The sequence below is a fragment of the Sylvia atricapilla genome, chromosome 4 (assembly GCF_009819655.1).
Source record: "Sylvia atricapilla isolate bSylAtr1 chromosome 4, bSylAtr1.pri, whole genome shotgun sequence".
Taxonomy (NCBI): domain Eukaryota; kingdom Metazoa; phylum Chordata; class Aves; order Passeriformes; family Sylviidae; genus Sylvia; species Sylvia atricapilla.
The window spans coordinates 59,092,955-59,108,332 of NC_089143.1; the positions used below are offsets into that span (position 1 = coordinate 59,092,955).

Consider the following 15,378-nt stretch of genomic DNA (forward strand, 5'->3'; position numbering starts at 1 on the left):
TATGGGTAGTTATTACTTTTGAATGTGACTGATAATGGACTTCCAGCACACATTTTTCTTCATTTACTGTGCAGGAATATTATCTTTGTGAAGAAGTAAACATTGCTTTCAATTTTCCTCTGTGCAGCATGAATTGGAGAATATCGAGCCAACTCAAGGACTTTCAGTAGAAGCCTCTTTAACATTTCTCCAGAGATTGATCAACCTTGTGGATGTGCTAATTTTTGCAAGCTCTCTTGGTTTCACTGAAATTGAGTCTGAGAAAAATATGTCATCTGGAGGAATTCTGCGACAATGTCTTCGTCTGGGTAAGCAAATAAAACCACTTAGTGAGCATAGGAGCTTGCAGTTACTAAATAGTTAGCAGCTGTTAGCTTTAATTTTTTTCCTGTCCACTGTTTTGTTAAATCAAGATTAAATGTAGTCACACATTAAGATCTTTCACAGTTTTACCGTATTCTGTAATCCGTTATTCTCAGAGAGAATATTACTCTCTGAAAGTTAAAATAATGTAAATTAAGGTTGGTAGCCTTTTATCCATGAGGATGTTTCTTTTGCCAAAGTTCTCCAAATAATAAAGGCTGAGAATATAGAAGCATTAAGAAAAGTAATCTTGTACTGTATAAAAAAATTAACCTTTTCGATACTGAGATAAGAGGTTTAACGCATGAAGGTCAGTATGTGAAGGTGTGGTGAGAACTGGAAGTGTAAATTTCTGAAAGGTTCAGATTGGGCAGTAATTGTATCCAGTTATTACAGTAAGTTTGCTTCAAATGGGATGGAAAGAGAATGATCAGTTACCTGAAAAAGTAACAAATATCCTGAAAATGAGAGCATATGAGATCATAGCAGGGTCCAGGTAGTTAATACAGGAGGAGAGAATTCATGCTTAGTTGCATGCTGTAAGACTTTTTGTAATGAAAAGTTTAATTTGCATGAGTGCCAGAGCAGCTCAGAGCCTCAACAGTAACTAGCCTTCCTCTCCCTTTCTGGGCAATTAAAACTTTGTGCAGGTAGAACAAGATTTATGGGATGCAAACAGGTATAGAGGTGGGGTAGTTCTTTTTTCCTTTGAAAATAAATATTAGAAGATGAAACAGGGCACAAATGTGCAACTTTTAAAAATAAAAAGAAGTTTTATAACTTCAGAACATTTAGTCCAAGAGTAACAGAGTATTGTGAAGCAAACGTTGCCGTTTGTTTCACTGGTGTATCACTTGTCCCTTCCAAGTTTGTGAAAATTAAGCTGTCTTCACCCTACCCGCCCCTTGGTTGTATGCATGGTAAAATTGCAGTGAGGGATGCTCACTTACTCACTTTGAAGTATCCATTAGATACAGCATATATGTTCTAATAGTTTGGCATTCATTATTGGTTATAAATTATTGAAGAATTTTGAGCATTGTTTTGCAACTGTCTAAAACTTATGGAAGCAAAGTATTTTTCTAACGTGCGTAAACTTTTTAGTTTTAAGTGGTAAACAGAATTTTTACGCGTTTCTGTCAGGGAATATAAAACAACACAATTTCTCTGAATAACTATTAACATTTCTTTTCCTCTCAAGTATGTGCAGTAGCAGTGAGAAATTGCTTGGAGTGTCAGCAGCATGCACAGATGAGGCCTATTGGAGATGCTGGGAAGAACCAAAAAGCAGTGCAAGGCTTTATAGGACCAGGAAAGTCTGCAGCAAAGGCAAGTTTAAGACCACATTTAGAAACAAAGAAGGCAGTAATGATTACTCTGTACAGAGGGATAAGTTTTTAAATTTGTGCCTGTACTACTGATGTTTTAACAGACCTGAAGCGGGGTGGCACAAATGCTGGAAATTAAATCTGTCACAAGAAATGACCAGATTTTTTTCTCCTTTAAAAGAGAGGAATGCAAATGAAATATGAAATGGATGTCAGATCTTTCTGCTCAAGTTGTGACAATACGACATGCAGTGGGTGGTTGTACACACTTAATGGTTCTTGGTAGAATGCTTTTAAAAACAATTTGGTTTGTTTTAATAGAGTCCAGTGGACATTGTGACTGGTGGCATTTCTCCAATACGGGACCATGACAGACTTCTGCAGGATATGGATATTAATCGCCTCCGAGCAGTAGTGTTCAGAGATATAGTAAGTGAATAATGTCCTTTTCTTTCTTTGTATTTCTGCTTGTTTCTGTGTGCTGAATGCTTCCTCTGTTTTTCAGAGTTTGGCTAAATTGGTTGTACAGAAAGGGAATATTGCTCACAGTAATTAGGAACTCGTAATACTCTGCAGCTGTTGTAGTGTTTGGAATTGGGAGAGGTGAAACCCAACTGTCTCCTGATCCAGCTCTTTGTGTTCCTAGGAATTGATTATGTGGAGTTCTGCCTGTTATGTATTAATTATGCTGTGTTTAGTACAAATATGTACATAGGCAAAGCTATTTATGTATCATAAACGTGTTTGTACATTTTGAAAAAGCCACATTCTTCTAGCTAATTAGAAATTAGAGGTCATCTCTAATTCCTTTACTTCCCCTCAGAGGAACCAATTTGTGTGCATGTGCTGTAAGTATGCATATGTTTTTTAGTCTTGAATTGACTAAAAATATCTTTGCCCTGTGTCAGCAACTTTATGGCTGATATTGAGGAAATTGAGATTGATTGCTTGAAAAAAACACCTCTGTAAGCAAATACAGCAGCTATAATGGCTCTGAGTCATTGGTGGCCACAAGCCTGGACACCACAACTTAGTTTACAATAATTGGACTGTTTAGCCAGTATAATGATTTATACAGTGACTTTTTTTTTTTCTGTCCAGAAAAGAGAAGAATTTTGAGTTTTATCTTTGCAGTAATTATTGATAGAAACAAGCTTCTTTCAACCCCTACTTCAGTATCAGTGTGCAAGAGAGTAACAGGAAGTGAGTCTTCCATACTGGTGGCAGTTAAAGTAATCCTAATGATTCCTTCAAGCACATTTTGTGACCCTCTTTCTTTAAAGCAAACCACCAAAACAACACCCACCCACAACCTCTGCTATTTTTTTTTTTTTTTTGGCATGTCTAATCTATCAGGCTCTCTGTTTCACAATAATGATGCAATAGCTCTGCTTTTTGGCTAAGCTGTTGAGCTGTGGGGGAAAAGTAGACCTAGAAATATCTGATTGGGAATAGTTTTTGTCTGAGCTGGTTACACTTGCATCTAAATGTTTTATTTGCATGCAGTTTCTTACATTGTATTTGGCACTTAGGACCAGGAGTGGCATAATTTGAATCCATGAGTTCTGCAGCAGGAACTCTGATGGAATCCATTTACCCACCAGTAGCAGTTCCTCCAGTGGTTCATGAGCTTTTTTTCAAGCAGTTCTTCAAACATAGCTGAAAACAGAAGGAAGGGTCAGTTCTAATTCACTGAATCACCACTTTATTAAGTGGAGTTACAAACCATCTTAATACTCATCTGGCAAGAAAATTCTTTATAATCCTTCCCATTGTAAGTGGCTTTCTCCAATCTCACACTGTGATTATTCTATGAAAGTTGAGGTTTTGGGTCAAGACAAGGGGAAGATAGGTTGGTTTTTTTAGTGCAACAGATAGGATCCACCTAGGTTACCTGTTCTTAATAGAAAGCTTCTCATAAACATCTCCCAGAATAAATTATTGAAGAGCTCTTCAAGGAATAAGGACCTTAAATGGGCACTGCAATCATGATAGAATGAACTTGGTAGTGTAACTTCATTTCTTGAACTGCTTAGAGTTAAAAAAATGGGTGTTACTGGAGCCCTGATGTGAATGAGGGGTAAAAAACTCCCAACACTCATTTTTTACTGTTTGGTCAGTGAGGATCCAAATACTCCGTTCTCCAGTGACTCAAAAGTGTATGAAGCTTTTTTCCTTTGGTAGCCAGAAGAGACAGGCTTAGGCTTAATCTTAATGTCCAGTTTTCCCTCTCTTTCGCTAGGAGTGACTGAATACTCTGGAGAGGAGGAACCTGCCATAGTTCATATTAAGATTTCTTTTCAAGGTTTTCTTAAAATCTCTTCATAAAGTTACAGTTGTAATGCAACTGCATATTGGTCAATTCTTCCTTAAATTATACCCAGTAGATTACATCCATCTGGACAATCTGATAATGAAATAAAACTAACACTTTCACTGGAATTTGTTCCTTTTCCTTCATTAATATGCTCCAGTTATATAGAGTATGCTTGCCTTGCAAATGCTGTTGATATCTTGGCATTTTTGAGGAAATGTAACAGAAGAAACAGCCGTAAATAAAGGAGACCTAGACCCTGCACTAATTTGAAACATGAAGTCAAAACACACAACCTTAGCCGAAGTTGTCATATAAATGAAAAATGAAAGGATTAGTGCCACTTGAATACAAGTGCTGTATTCCTTAGCTTTATAGGTGAGACAAGCCCTGACTAGAGAATATTGTTCTTCAATTGCTGACATATCAGCATCCTCTTGGTCTGTTTATGGTAGTGCTGGGGCATACTTCCCAGAAAAATAAACATTTTTTTATGTATAGCTGAAATTCTAATGGAGAAATCTGTGTGTCTGTTTTTTACAGGAGGATAGTAAACAGGCTCAGTTTTTGGCTTTGGCTGTTGTGTATTTTATTTCTGTGCTCATGGTTTCGAAGTACAGAGATATACTGGAACCCCAGAATGAAAGACGACCACCAAACCAAAGCCAGTCACTCAAGGAATCAGAAAATGAAAATAATGAGACTCCTGCTGCAGGTGAATTGTTAATTATTTTGCCAAATGAAATAATGTGGTGTAAAATGCTGAGATGTAGTAATCTTAAACGCTTAAAAGGTAGAAATCTTCTTTAGAACCGATGTTGTGAATGCTTCTCCATTAATAATGACCTTAAAACGTGTTTTCTGTTCTTTCGGTATGAACAGTTGTGGAAAACCCATCTGCTGCTCGTGGTGCTTCAGCCTCTACTGAAGATTCAGCAAGTACAGCATCTATGCAGAGGAGGGATTCTGGCCTTGGGGAGGAAGCAGCTCCATCACAAACCAGCAGTTCTGGTGGTGCTGCTGAGGCAGGACCTCTGAGTGTCAGTGCAGGCCCAGATGCAGTCAGTGAAGTCCTGTGCACACTCTCATTAGAGGTCAATAAATCTCAGGAGGGTGGAAGGGAGACAGGAGCTGAAGAGAGTAAATCTGTGGCTTCTGTGCCAGCTGCAAAAAATATCAATGTGAAGGACATTTTGAGGAGCCTGGTGAGCACACCAGCTGATGGGACTGCAGTGGATGCTGCTCTTCTGCCACCAACCTTCCTTGGAGTTCTTGGTGACGGAGCTGCTGACCAGCCTGTGCAGTTCCATTCCTTTGACAGGTAATGTAACATACGAAATACTCAAAAATTCGATTTTACTGAAGGTATCTGTAAAAGGCAGGGAGACCCATGCTTCACCAGAACTACTAAATGTAGCACTGGCAGATGAGAACTGCTCTGCATGTTTAGTTGGCTTTAAAGAACTCAAGAAGCAAACCGGACATTAAATAACTTAAAATAATGATATAATTAAACATAAAATAATGCTATAATAATCTACATCTAATATGTAGATTAGCAGGTGTATCCATCACAAAGTTGTATCTAGTCTCTGTTATTGTGGGCCTGCAAAACAATACTGGCTTACTAATGGCTATAAATGGTTCAAAAAAAAAAAAAGGAGTCATTATCTAGGTGTCCTTCTACCTAGAGGATATTCCCATATTCATTCAGGAAAATAGATGTGTGTTCCTCCTTCTGGTGCCAAAGGCCTAATTTAACTCCTCCTTATTTGTTTGGTAGATACTATCCCTCAGCTGTTAGATTTGCTTTGTTGTAACAACTTTTTTTAAATTGTAATAAATTTCTACATTTCTTAATACTCAAATGCTGCAGTGAATTCAAAAAGGAGAATTCCTGCTTTTTTTCCTTTTAGAGTGAAGTCACTCTTTTCTGATAATAATTTTGGTGTCCCTTGTGTCTCAGTATCATTAGCTCCTTATCTTTTCCTAAGCAGAGTAAACCAAACTGTCTTTTACTAGACTTAGTGCCTTTTACCTCTTCAGGATTCCCAACAACTGCAAAGAAAACAAAAAGGAAAAGAAAGAATCCTGTAGCACTTGGATTCCTGCCTCTAGGAAAGCCTTGGTTGTTTGCCCAAGTCCTGCGGTCAGTCTGGTGCAAGGGGATCCCTTGTTACCATGCCAGTATCTGATCCTCTGCTGATTCCTGACCTTCCTCTGGCTCTGATGTCTCTGCAGTCTGTGGCTGCCTTGTTCAAGATCCCAGCTGCCCCAGCAGAGGAGTGCAGTGGTGCCAGGGGTGTGGGTGCAGCTGTCACAGCCTGTCTGCTCCACTCACACTGCCCTATCAGTGCTGGGGGAAGGAAGAGACACTGGTGTCTGGCCAGATGAGACACAGATGGCAGTGCCAGCATTTGGCCCCTCGCTCTTGTCTCAAAGTAAATACTGTGTTCTCCTTGTGATGCTGAACAGGAAGAGCTGTTCTGGGAGCAGCAGGAGGGTGGAGGCAGAGGGGAAATTGGTAGATGGGGGACACTGAGTTAGAACTTGCCAGACCTCTCTCCCTGCTGCTGCCCAAGTGCTTTTGGCACTTCCCTTTGAGGCCTCTCGATGCTCTTTGCTGCAAGTGAGCAGTTGATGTCAATTAACATAATGTTTTAGTCTGTGAGTAGTGCTTTTTTCTCATGAAGTTCTTAGTATTCATTGCTGCATGGTTTCAGCAACACAAATAACATTTGTCTGGAGATCAGGTAGGTACAGAGGTGACTACTGCATTTATGAATTATTTTGTAGCTATTGCCGACACCAAAGGTTTGTGGTGGGTATGCTGATTCGAATTGGTGTACAGGAGGTTAACTAGACAGGAAGTCATTGGGCACTTGCAGCACTGATGGCTGACATAGGGAGATTACACCTACAAAACCTTACCAGAGGAAGTTGTACAATTTAATTTGATAACATGTACACTAATGAAATGCTGGGCATTGATAACAGCCCTGCTGTCACTTGCAGTTCTGCGTTCTTTTTCCTCTGTAGTTACAAAGTCACTCAAAAAATAAGCAAAAAACCCCCTTGAGTTTTGGTGTGTTTTATAAAGCGAGTTACCAAAAAGTTGAATTGCTTACTGTTCTGCCCTTTTACTTTTCCACTGCCCAATGGACGCTGTTCTGTTTCCACCTCCAAAGTGTCAGCCATTTGTAACAACTCTTAACATTCTTTCACTTAACCTGGAGGCCTCATTACTACCTTGATACTCAAAGCAAGGTGTTCTAATGAAGGAATATATACAGTGGTATGAAGAGCATGCATGGGTTGAAGCAGGAAGACAGCACTGTGCTTCTGAGTGGAAGAGCAGATTTTTGTGGTGTTTATGTAGCTGTCTGGACTGTTCCTCAGTGATAACTTGTGGGCATTACTTCCCAAAGGTTTTGTGTTTAGTAGGTAGGGCTAAATGTATTAGGAAAAACCATGAAGTAGTATAAAATACTTTGTCCTTCAGCAGTTTTACGTGCCTTCAGCATGTCTGTAGCTCTCTGGTGGATTAATTTTTCATCTCCTTGCTTTTGTGGGTGTGTCTGGTAGACAAAAGTGTATTTAATGATATAAAAGTCTTACTAATCTAATTACTGCTATTCAATTATGATCTGGTAGTGACACCCACAATCTTGCATCTATGGTAAATATGTTGATATATGATAAAGCATGTTGCTGGCTAGCTAAAGTTAAAAAGAAAATAACTGTGTGTGAAACATTAAAAGTTAAATGGACAGGCAAGTTTCATGGCTACTCTTGAAGGTGACTGTATCTTTATGTAGTGACACTGCTTAAAATACAAGTTTATGCTCTAAAAATCACATCTAGTTACTGCAGCAGGAAGGAATTGTGACAGGGATGAAAAAGCCTCACACTTTTTTATAAAACTGGAGTAGAGTTGGGAATAATAGGTCTCATCTCTGTGGTAGGCAAAAATACTAAGTTACGTTGTGAATTATTTTTTTTTTGGGGGAGGGGGGGAAGAGACTTTGTGATGCTCTTTTCTGTTTCTGGTTTACATTTAATATATTGTTTGATGGCAAACACAAATTCTGTGAGGTTTTCTTTTTCGTTTTTCTTTTTGAAGGCACTTTGTTAAAAGTTGTTCCCATGTAGCAGTTTACCAGTGGGATATCTCTGGGAATTTCAAAGCATCTCTCTGATCCTGCATTTATCTCAGGAATGCTGTGTCAGAAATCAAAACTCTCCTCATATCTTAAGGATTATCAACTTCCCAGACGTAGCTGGAGAGTATACAGTAACAGCTATGTGAGTGAAACCTTACTGAAAGGCTGCCAGGTTGCAAGCCTTTGCAAACAGCTAGGTGTATGTGTTCATTCCCATGCCAAAAATCCGCCCCTTATCTTATGGGAAGATACAATCTTGTGATTAGTGGGTGCCAGGGGTTTATCATGATAAAGTTCAAGACTTGCATTGGCTTTTTCCCAAGATCCACAGGGACATGAATTAATGTTCCGATTTCAGTGCATCCTAAACCAGCAGTTTTCTTATTTAGTGGTAATTGTGTAGGAAAAGAGGAGGGGACTAATGCAAGCAAATTCAAATAAAATGGAAATAAAAATAACCAAAGCTTGGGATAAAAAGAGAGATGACATTTCTCTTCAGTTAGTCTAATAAAACCCATAACCTATCGCTAGCCATTTTTACTGTATGCTTTAAAATAAAACCTCGGTCTCTCCTGGCTTCTGCTGCTCTTTGTGGAAACATTCAATAACCATGTCGTTATGGGAAGCTGGTGCTGAGGGTTCAGAGGAATATAGGCTCTTAAATCATGATCTTGTACCGTAGAGCTTAAATCTGCAGCTGTGCTGTAACTTGCAGAACAGATATGTTAATAAACTTGTTTATCTTTTTGGAACATCGTCTGTAAGCTGCTTAGTTTGGCTCAGCCCGTGTTTACTCATTTGTCAGTCGGTGGTGTATATATGCCTTTGTAGTGGTTGGTTGTGGTAATTTCAGTTAAATTTCATCCAAGTCACTTCTTATAGGGAATGGATACATCTTAGCTTTCATTGATTTGGGCCTCAAATGCAAAAATACTAAACTATTTGTTGACAAGATTAAATCTGCCAGGTGTAGGTAGAGACAGAATTTGAGAGTGGGGAATCTTTAGATAAAGGCACATATGCTGTGATGGAAAGCTCAGCTCTTTCAGCACACCAGCAATTTACATTCTGCAGGGACCAAAGAGGCAAACCATTTGAAGTCTTCTCCCTGCCAAGCTGATTTTAAAGTTCTCTTGCAAAATTGATTGTATTCTTTCTATCATATCTTCTCTTCCCCTCCCCACATCCTCTGATCTCTCATGGTTTCGAGAGTCTCTCATTCTTCCTTTCTCCTTGGCTATTTCAAGGGAGACATAAGAGAATGGGTACTATCCACAGACAGCAGAGCCCATAGAAGGACACTGACATGGCAGGCTGCTTTCCTGGCTCACAAAATAGAGGTAAAAATAAGTCTCTGATCCTCTTTATTGGTCTTTTGCTCCTTGCACAGGAGTCTTGCAGTGGCCATCGTTTTTAGTAGCCTGCAACAAGGCTATTTTCTTTTGATTTTGAATTAAAACCATTATCCTGTAGGGGTACAGACAAACCGTCACCTGCATTGCTTTTCAGTGCTAAAAAAAAAAGCTAAGAATTAAATTTGTATAAATTTTTGTATGTCAAGAGGAATCAGAGCTCATGTAAGTATTTTTAAATTACAGTGAGGTCATCAGTTTGGGCTGCCTCATGTTGTATTAGGAATATTTGACTTGCACCCAAGGAAAATTTCTAACTTTAAATGTATTTAAAGTAAAATGGGAACTCGCCAACTTAGCATAAAGTAAATACTTGTGAAAACGCTGAATTTTTAGGAGATGTAGATATTTTCTATCTTTATATTGAAACAGAAGAATCAGTGAACTGAAACCAGGGAAGGGTTCAATAAGTAAATCCTTATGGAATTTGGCAGACTAGATCATTATTGCATAAGCCTTTGTCTGTGATGGAAGTCAGTGTTCAGCTCAGTGGTCTGTGCTCATTCAGCAGTGAATAATTGTCTGCAACACGAAGACTTCTTACACTTCAGCATAATTGGGACTAATAACACACTGACCTTCTGGCTAAGATGTATTTATGGTGGCTGGTTCTCACTATGCCTGGCCTATGTTTATGAGTTCCCCTGCTGTAAATTCTTGTTTTAAACCTTAAGTATTTGATTTTAAATTAAAACAAGCAAACATCTCATATAGTCATGTAAATGAGGCAGCTAAAGTGTTGTTCTTAAATTGGTGCTTGAGGTCTCCTTGAAAGAAACCTTAAGCATATTTTTTGTGCAGTTTTAAAATTTTATTTATCTTGTAGCTGCAACTTAATATAATGGATGCTCTCATATACAAATGTAACCCAGAAATATAATTTCATATACGTGAATGTTAAGGAGTAAAATGTATTGGTGCTTTTTTTCCACGTGATGCATGGCTGCCCGTGTGAGGTTGCTTAATGTATGTATTCTGATAAAATTAATGCATGCTTACAGATGTCTTGTAAAATATATTATTTTTGTAGATCTGAGGAAATATAATATAAAGCAGCTTGTTGATGAATATTTTATTCAGATGTGTAGCAATACTTAACTTTTTCAGAAAACACTTATCAGTTTAGCTGCAGAAAAAGGACTGTCTTATCTGTGTACTCTTTAAAAAGCAAGTGCCCTATTATTTAAGGGAAGCTGAAAGCACATTAATTTTTAAGACAGTTCTGACAAATTCACTTGATTTAATAATATGCTGAACACTTCATGTTTTCTATGTAGTTTATTTGCTACAATATTTAAACTCAATTTCCCTGTGTCTTGCATTCTTTATGCCAGTTGCATTCATTTTTCTTATATTAGCATTTAAACAATCTTTCAAAAGAAGAACGCAAAGGAACGTTGGTAGCTAGTGGAAAAATATTTCTTTAAAACACGTTTGCAATTCCTCCTAAATATTCAGAGAAAATATCATTCTACTACCCAAGGAAGGACAAATATAGGAATCTCAGAATGTAAGTGAAGAAATATGTTTATGCTTCAAAAATCTTAGTTTTCTTTTCCAGTATGTGGTAAATATGAATATCTGTATGTGTTTGCTGAACTGTACCTTCATACCTTTGAAGAAGCCTGGACATGGAAGCTTCCTAAAACAAATCCTGCAGCTGTAGCATGGGTTGGTTGCCCTGTTAAAAGGGAAGACATCCGTGGCAATTAATGTGACATTAGCAATAGTGCAGCAGTGCACAGCTAGCAAGTCAGTATGTCAGGATACGTGGGTGTTTTGCTTTGTGGTTCTTGAATTACTTTAAGGAGTTTTTTTGCAGAAAGAGACTGTGGCAACTGATCAGAAGACCAGGAGCATTCACAACTTTGGTTTTTTTTTTTTTTTGCATTGTGCTTTTAAACAATATCCACCATTTCTTTTGGCTGCATGCATCAGATTGACACAGTTCTTGGAAGGGACCTTCTTTCCTCACCAGAAATACTTTTTATTTTATTTTGGCTCAAGAAGAGCAATAATTTCAGTTGACTGTACCAGATCACTATCTAAAATAAATTCTGTTCAGAAGTAGTCTGAGCTCTACAGTGAGGTGTTCAAAGCCTCTCTTTTCTTCCAGGGGTTCAAGGCCCAGCAGGACCTTTTTCTTGTTGAACTTATGAAATAGATCTGTTGAAATCTTATTCTTTAACTAAAAGCTAGAGCTTCTGTTTCAGTGGGATACAGTAAGCAACGTGTATCTCTCAGAAGAGTTTATGGGAGTCAGTGTCTCTTGTTTGAAGCGTGTGTGTCTGGAATATTCAGGCACTTCCCTGTGTCTTGTTTATAAGATAGCACATTCTCTTGTATTTCAAAGTCTGAAACCTGTAGTTATTCATTCTTTATTCCTTAAATCAAAGCAAAAGGAATGATGTTGGGTAATTTAAAAATATAAAAATAAAAGCAGTAGCTCTACTTTGCAGCTGTGAATAGAATAAGTGGCAGATTTCTGGTGCTGGTAATCTGAGTATCTTCCTTGTAGCGAATGCCATTGCTTGATGCTGAAAATTATATTGGAAGTGAGTATTAGAATATAGTTTCTTTTTTATATGGAAAAGTAAGTTACTGAAAGTTAGAGTAGCAGCTATACATGTATTCCCAAACCTGTACAGATTTGAAGGTGAGGAGGTGGACAAAAGATCTAAAAAGGCAGAGAGGACTGTTCCAGCCATTTACTGCTGTCTGTTGCAGCAGGGGGAAAAAGGGGGGAAAACCCAAAAAAGGGGGAAAAACCCAAAAAAAGTCTTAGTTCCTTTGCTTGAATGCATCTCTCCTTGGGTAGCTGGGGAGTCTGACAACTTGCTGAAGCTACTCCCTCAGTGCAGCTCCACTTAAGCACACTGAAGGTCAGTAGGAGTTTACAGGAAGGAATGATAATCTCCAATGTTGTGCCAGAAAAGTGTTGGAGCTGGGATTTCTTTTGCCTGCCCTCGTTGCTGGCTGCAGATGAGCACTGTTAAGGTAACAGCTCTGTCTGCACACAGCCATCCTCGCTCCAGGCCAGGCATCCTCGCTCCTGTGCAGTTCCAGGGCTGTCACTTGTCCTGTGAGGAGCTGCTCTTAGTAGTGCTAAAGCTTACTCCTCTTCTAAAACTCCTTCTCGATCCTCCCATCATGTTCATTTATTGATTTTCATCTGGAAGAAGTCTTTTCACATATTACATTCGGTCAAAATTCTGCCATGTATGCATTTTAGTTTTTAAGGTGTGGCTCTGGCGTGTTCTTCATGACTTAAATACCCCGTTTTGTAGTTCGTGGGGCTCTTAGTAGAGTCAGAGAGTAAAACCAGAACATTCAGAGGCATTCAGAGGACACACCCATTCTGATTTGATGTTTTGAAAGAATTTTGATTGACTATTAGCCCTGGAAACAGAAAGTGTCTCTAAAGGACTTGTTTTTACCCTCAAAGTACTTTGATGTTTTCCAATTTAAAATAATTTACATGAATTTTATGTTTCTGAGCCGACACAACCTATGTGTGCACAACTTCCATCTCTATGTGCACTGAAATTTGTCACTAAACGTTCTCCCAAATCCAACATATCATATCCAATATTGTGTCTGTATTAGTTAGCATCAAATGGATGATTATTTCTGTAACTTAGTGGGTGTGCAAAGAAATTTCTGTAGACCGTGCACCGACATCTTACAGAGTCCACCAGAATAAACACATATTTGTAATGAGAAGTTATACATTTTTGGGTTTAATATTATTGTTTAGTGTTTCTTGAGCTGGATAGCTATACAGTAAAAAAACTTAAAATCTCTGAAGAAATACATCTGGGCTTCAGTGCTGAATTGTGAATGTTGGAGAAATGTCCCAAAGTTTACTGTATGTGAGTACGTTTGTACTCTGTGAGCTTGTATTCATTTCCTAACTGCTTGCAGGTGTTTGTGTTATAGAATTGTAGGAACAATTTCCAGGCAGGGAATGTCACAGAATTCTAAGTGAGAGATCCCCTTCTTATACCTGGGTGATGCAAATTTAATTGGTAATCTGACAATAATTTAAAAAACGCTCTAAATATATGACCTATTTCTTAGCCCATTGTTCATGTTTCAGGGAAACAGGCATGCACATATGAGCAAAATTCATGGTTTAGGCACAATATCTTGACTTGGGGCTCAGGTGTTGTTGCTTCTATTTTTTTAGTGACTAGTTAACATTAGCAGTCACCCTTATAATGATGTGACATGTACTGCCTCCAAGTATGGTGCCTGCCTACTCTGGCCACTGAGGAGGGCTGATTTAATCAGTAATGTGGTCTAGCTCCTGTGACATCCTTTGACATCCTGTGACTGAAGAAGGGAGTCAAATGTAGTCCTCCTTTCCCAATTCTAGCAAGAACTGTTTCAGAAATATTTGAAAGAACTTCTTTGGTTGTTCTCACACCTGAATTTAGGTCAAGTTTCTGAGTTACTTTATTTAGAAAATGAATATTTTAAAGCTATTAAGGGAATACTTTCAGTGTTTAGTTGTATTACTGTCAACAAAAGATGTGATTAAATAAATTGAATGTTGAAGATTTTCAGCTTATGGTTAACACCAGGTAATTAAAAGTAAGCGCTGCAGTGGGAGTACATTATATATCAGCCGTACTCTTTACCTCATTAGCTGGGTTTTTGCATGTTTATGGAGCTAACTTGCAATTAAAAATGCCTTTAACGTATGCTTAACAAGGCCTTTTAGGTGTTTGGAATGAAGTACTACAATTTAATTGAAATTGGTATAGCATAAATACGTGTCTTTGTAACGTGTCAGATAAATTTCCGTGCCTAACTTGTCACTTGGCATCTTTTCCTCTGATGTAGTCTTTAATGCTGACTATAAGGCCTGACATTTAGGTTGTATAAAAGATGGAGATTCTCTCTTAACTCCAAGGAGTGTTTTGATTTGTTATATAAATAAAACTTGATTGGCAAGATATACCTAAATTCATGCCTTAGCTGTATTTTTAAGATGTGTGAACACTTGTATGTGTATGCAGATGTGTTAGGATGCTTTTAGCTATGCTATATCCTTCTTCCATCAGTTTTCTGTTCTGCATTATAATACCTGGAGTAAAAGATTGTCAATGCATCCTTCAGCACTGATAATTCACCTTAAAGTTGAATACTGCAACATCTTTTGTAAATAGCTACTTGAAGTTTGAAAGCAAATCTTGGGGAAACTTAAGATGCAAAGAAAAGCCTCATTGCAAAACCTTTTTCCTGGTGATCTCTAACTTCGTGCACAGTCAGGGGTTCTGTGGAAGCAGATGAGATATTAATGTGTAGCATAAAAAAGTCTACCATCAACAAGTGAAGTGTCCTTAGGTTAAGGTGGCCTGCAAAAGATGATTGAAAAACAAAGGAGGGAAGCAAAGGAACTTTTGCAGGACATGGAAGTGTTAAGTGCTAGATGTATGAAAAAGGATCACAGTAGTGTGAGCCTTCACATACGGTATGATGTACTAACTTTTATTAACTTTTTGTCTTCACCTAGGAGCGTTGTTGTACCAACAAAGAAATCAAGCATCTCCTCTTCTACAGCTGCTATTGGTGCTCCTACAAATGCTGTCAGTGTGGTTTCTTCTTTGGATTCAGCCCAGGCCCCAGATTTGTCAGGAGACTCTCCTGGTAAGTAGGAGTTAAATTGAACAACCTAAATACCAACACTACTTCTCTTGCTTCTATTTATATCATCATTCCCTCTGAATACTAATAAAATAAAGAAAAAATACAAAACAAGTACTGTATTAGAAAAAAAACCCCAATATTGC

The 15,378-nt window shown here is 38.2% G+C and overlaps 1 protein-coding gene across 2 annotated transcripts in view; it reads left to right on the forward strand.

Moving 5' to 3' along the window:
• LRBA (LPS responsive beige-like anchor protein) overlaps positions 1–15,378 on the forward strand; it is a 363,721-nt gene that overhangs the window by 73,737 nt on the left and 274,606 nt on the right. Inside the window, exons 25-30 of one of the 2 annotated variants that reach the window (XM_066318056.1) lie at positions 128–308; positions 1,565–1,692; positions 2,013–2,120; positions 4,549–4,720; positions 4,888–5,326; positions 15,102–15,235. In XM_066318056.1, coding sequence (XP_066174153.1) covers positions 128–308; positions 1,565–1,692; positions 2,013–2,120; positions 4,549–4,720; positions 4,888–5,326; positions 15,102–15,235 — 1,162 coding nt within the window. Of the gene's footprint in view, positions 1–127; positions 309–1,564; positions 1,693–2,012; positions 2,121–4,548; positions 4,721–4,887; positions 5,327–15,101; positions 15,236–15,378 lie in introns of those variants that run through there. The other variant, XM_066318055.1, reaches the window with a different exon arrangement.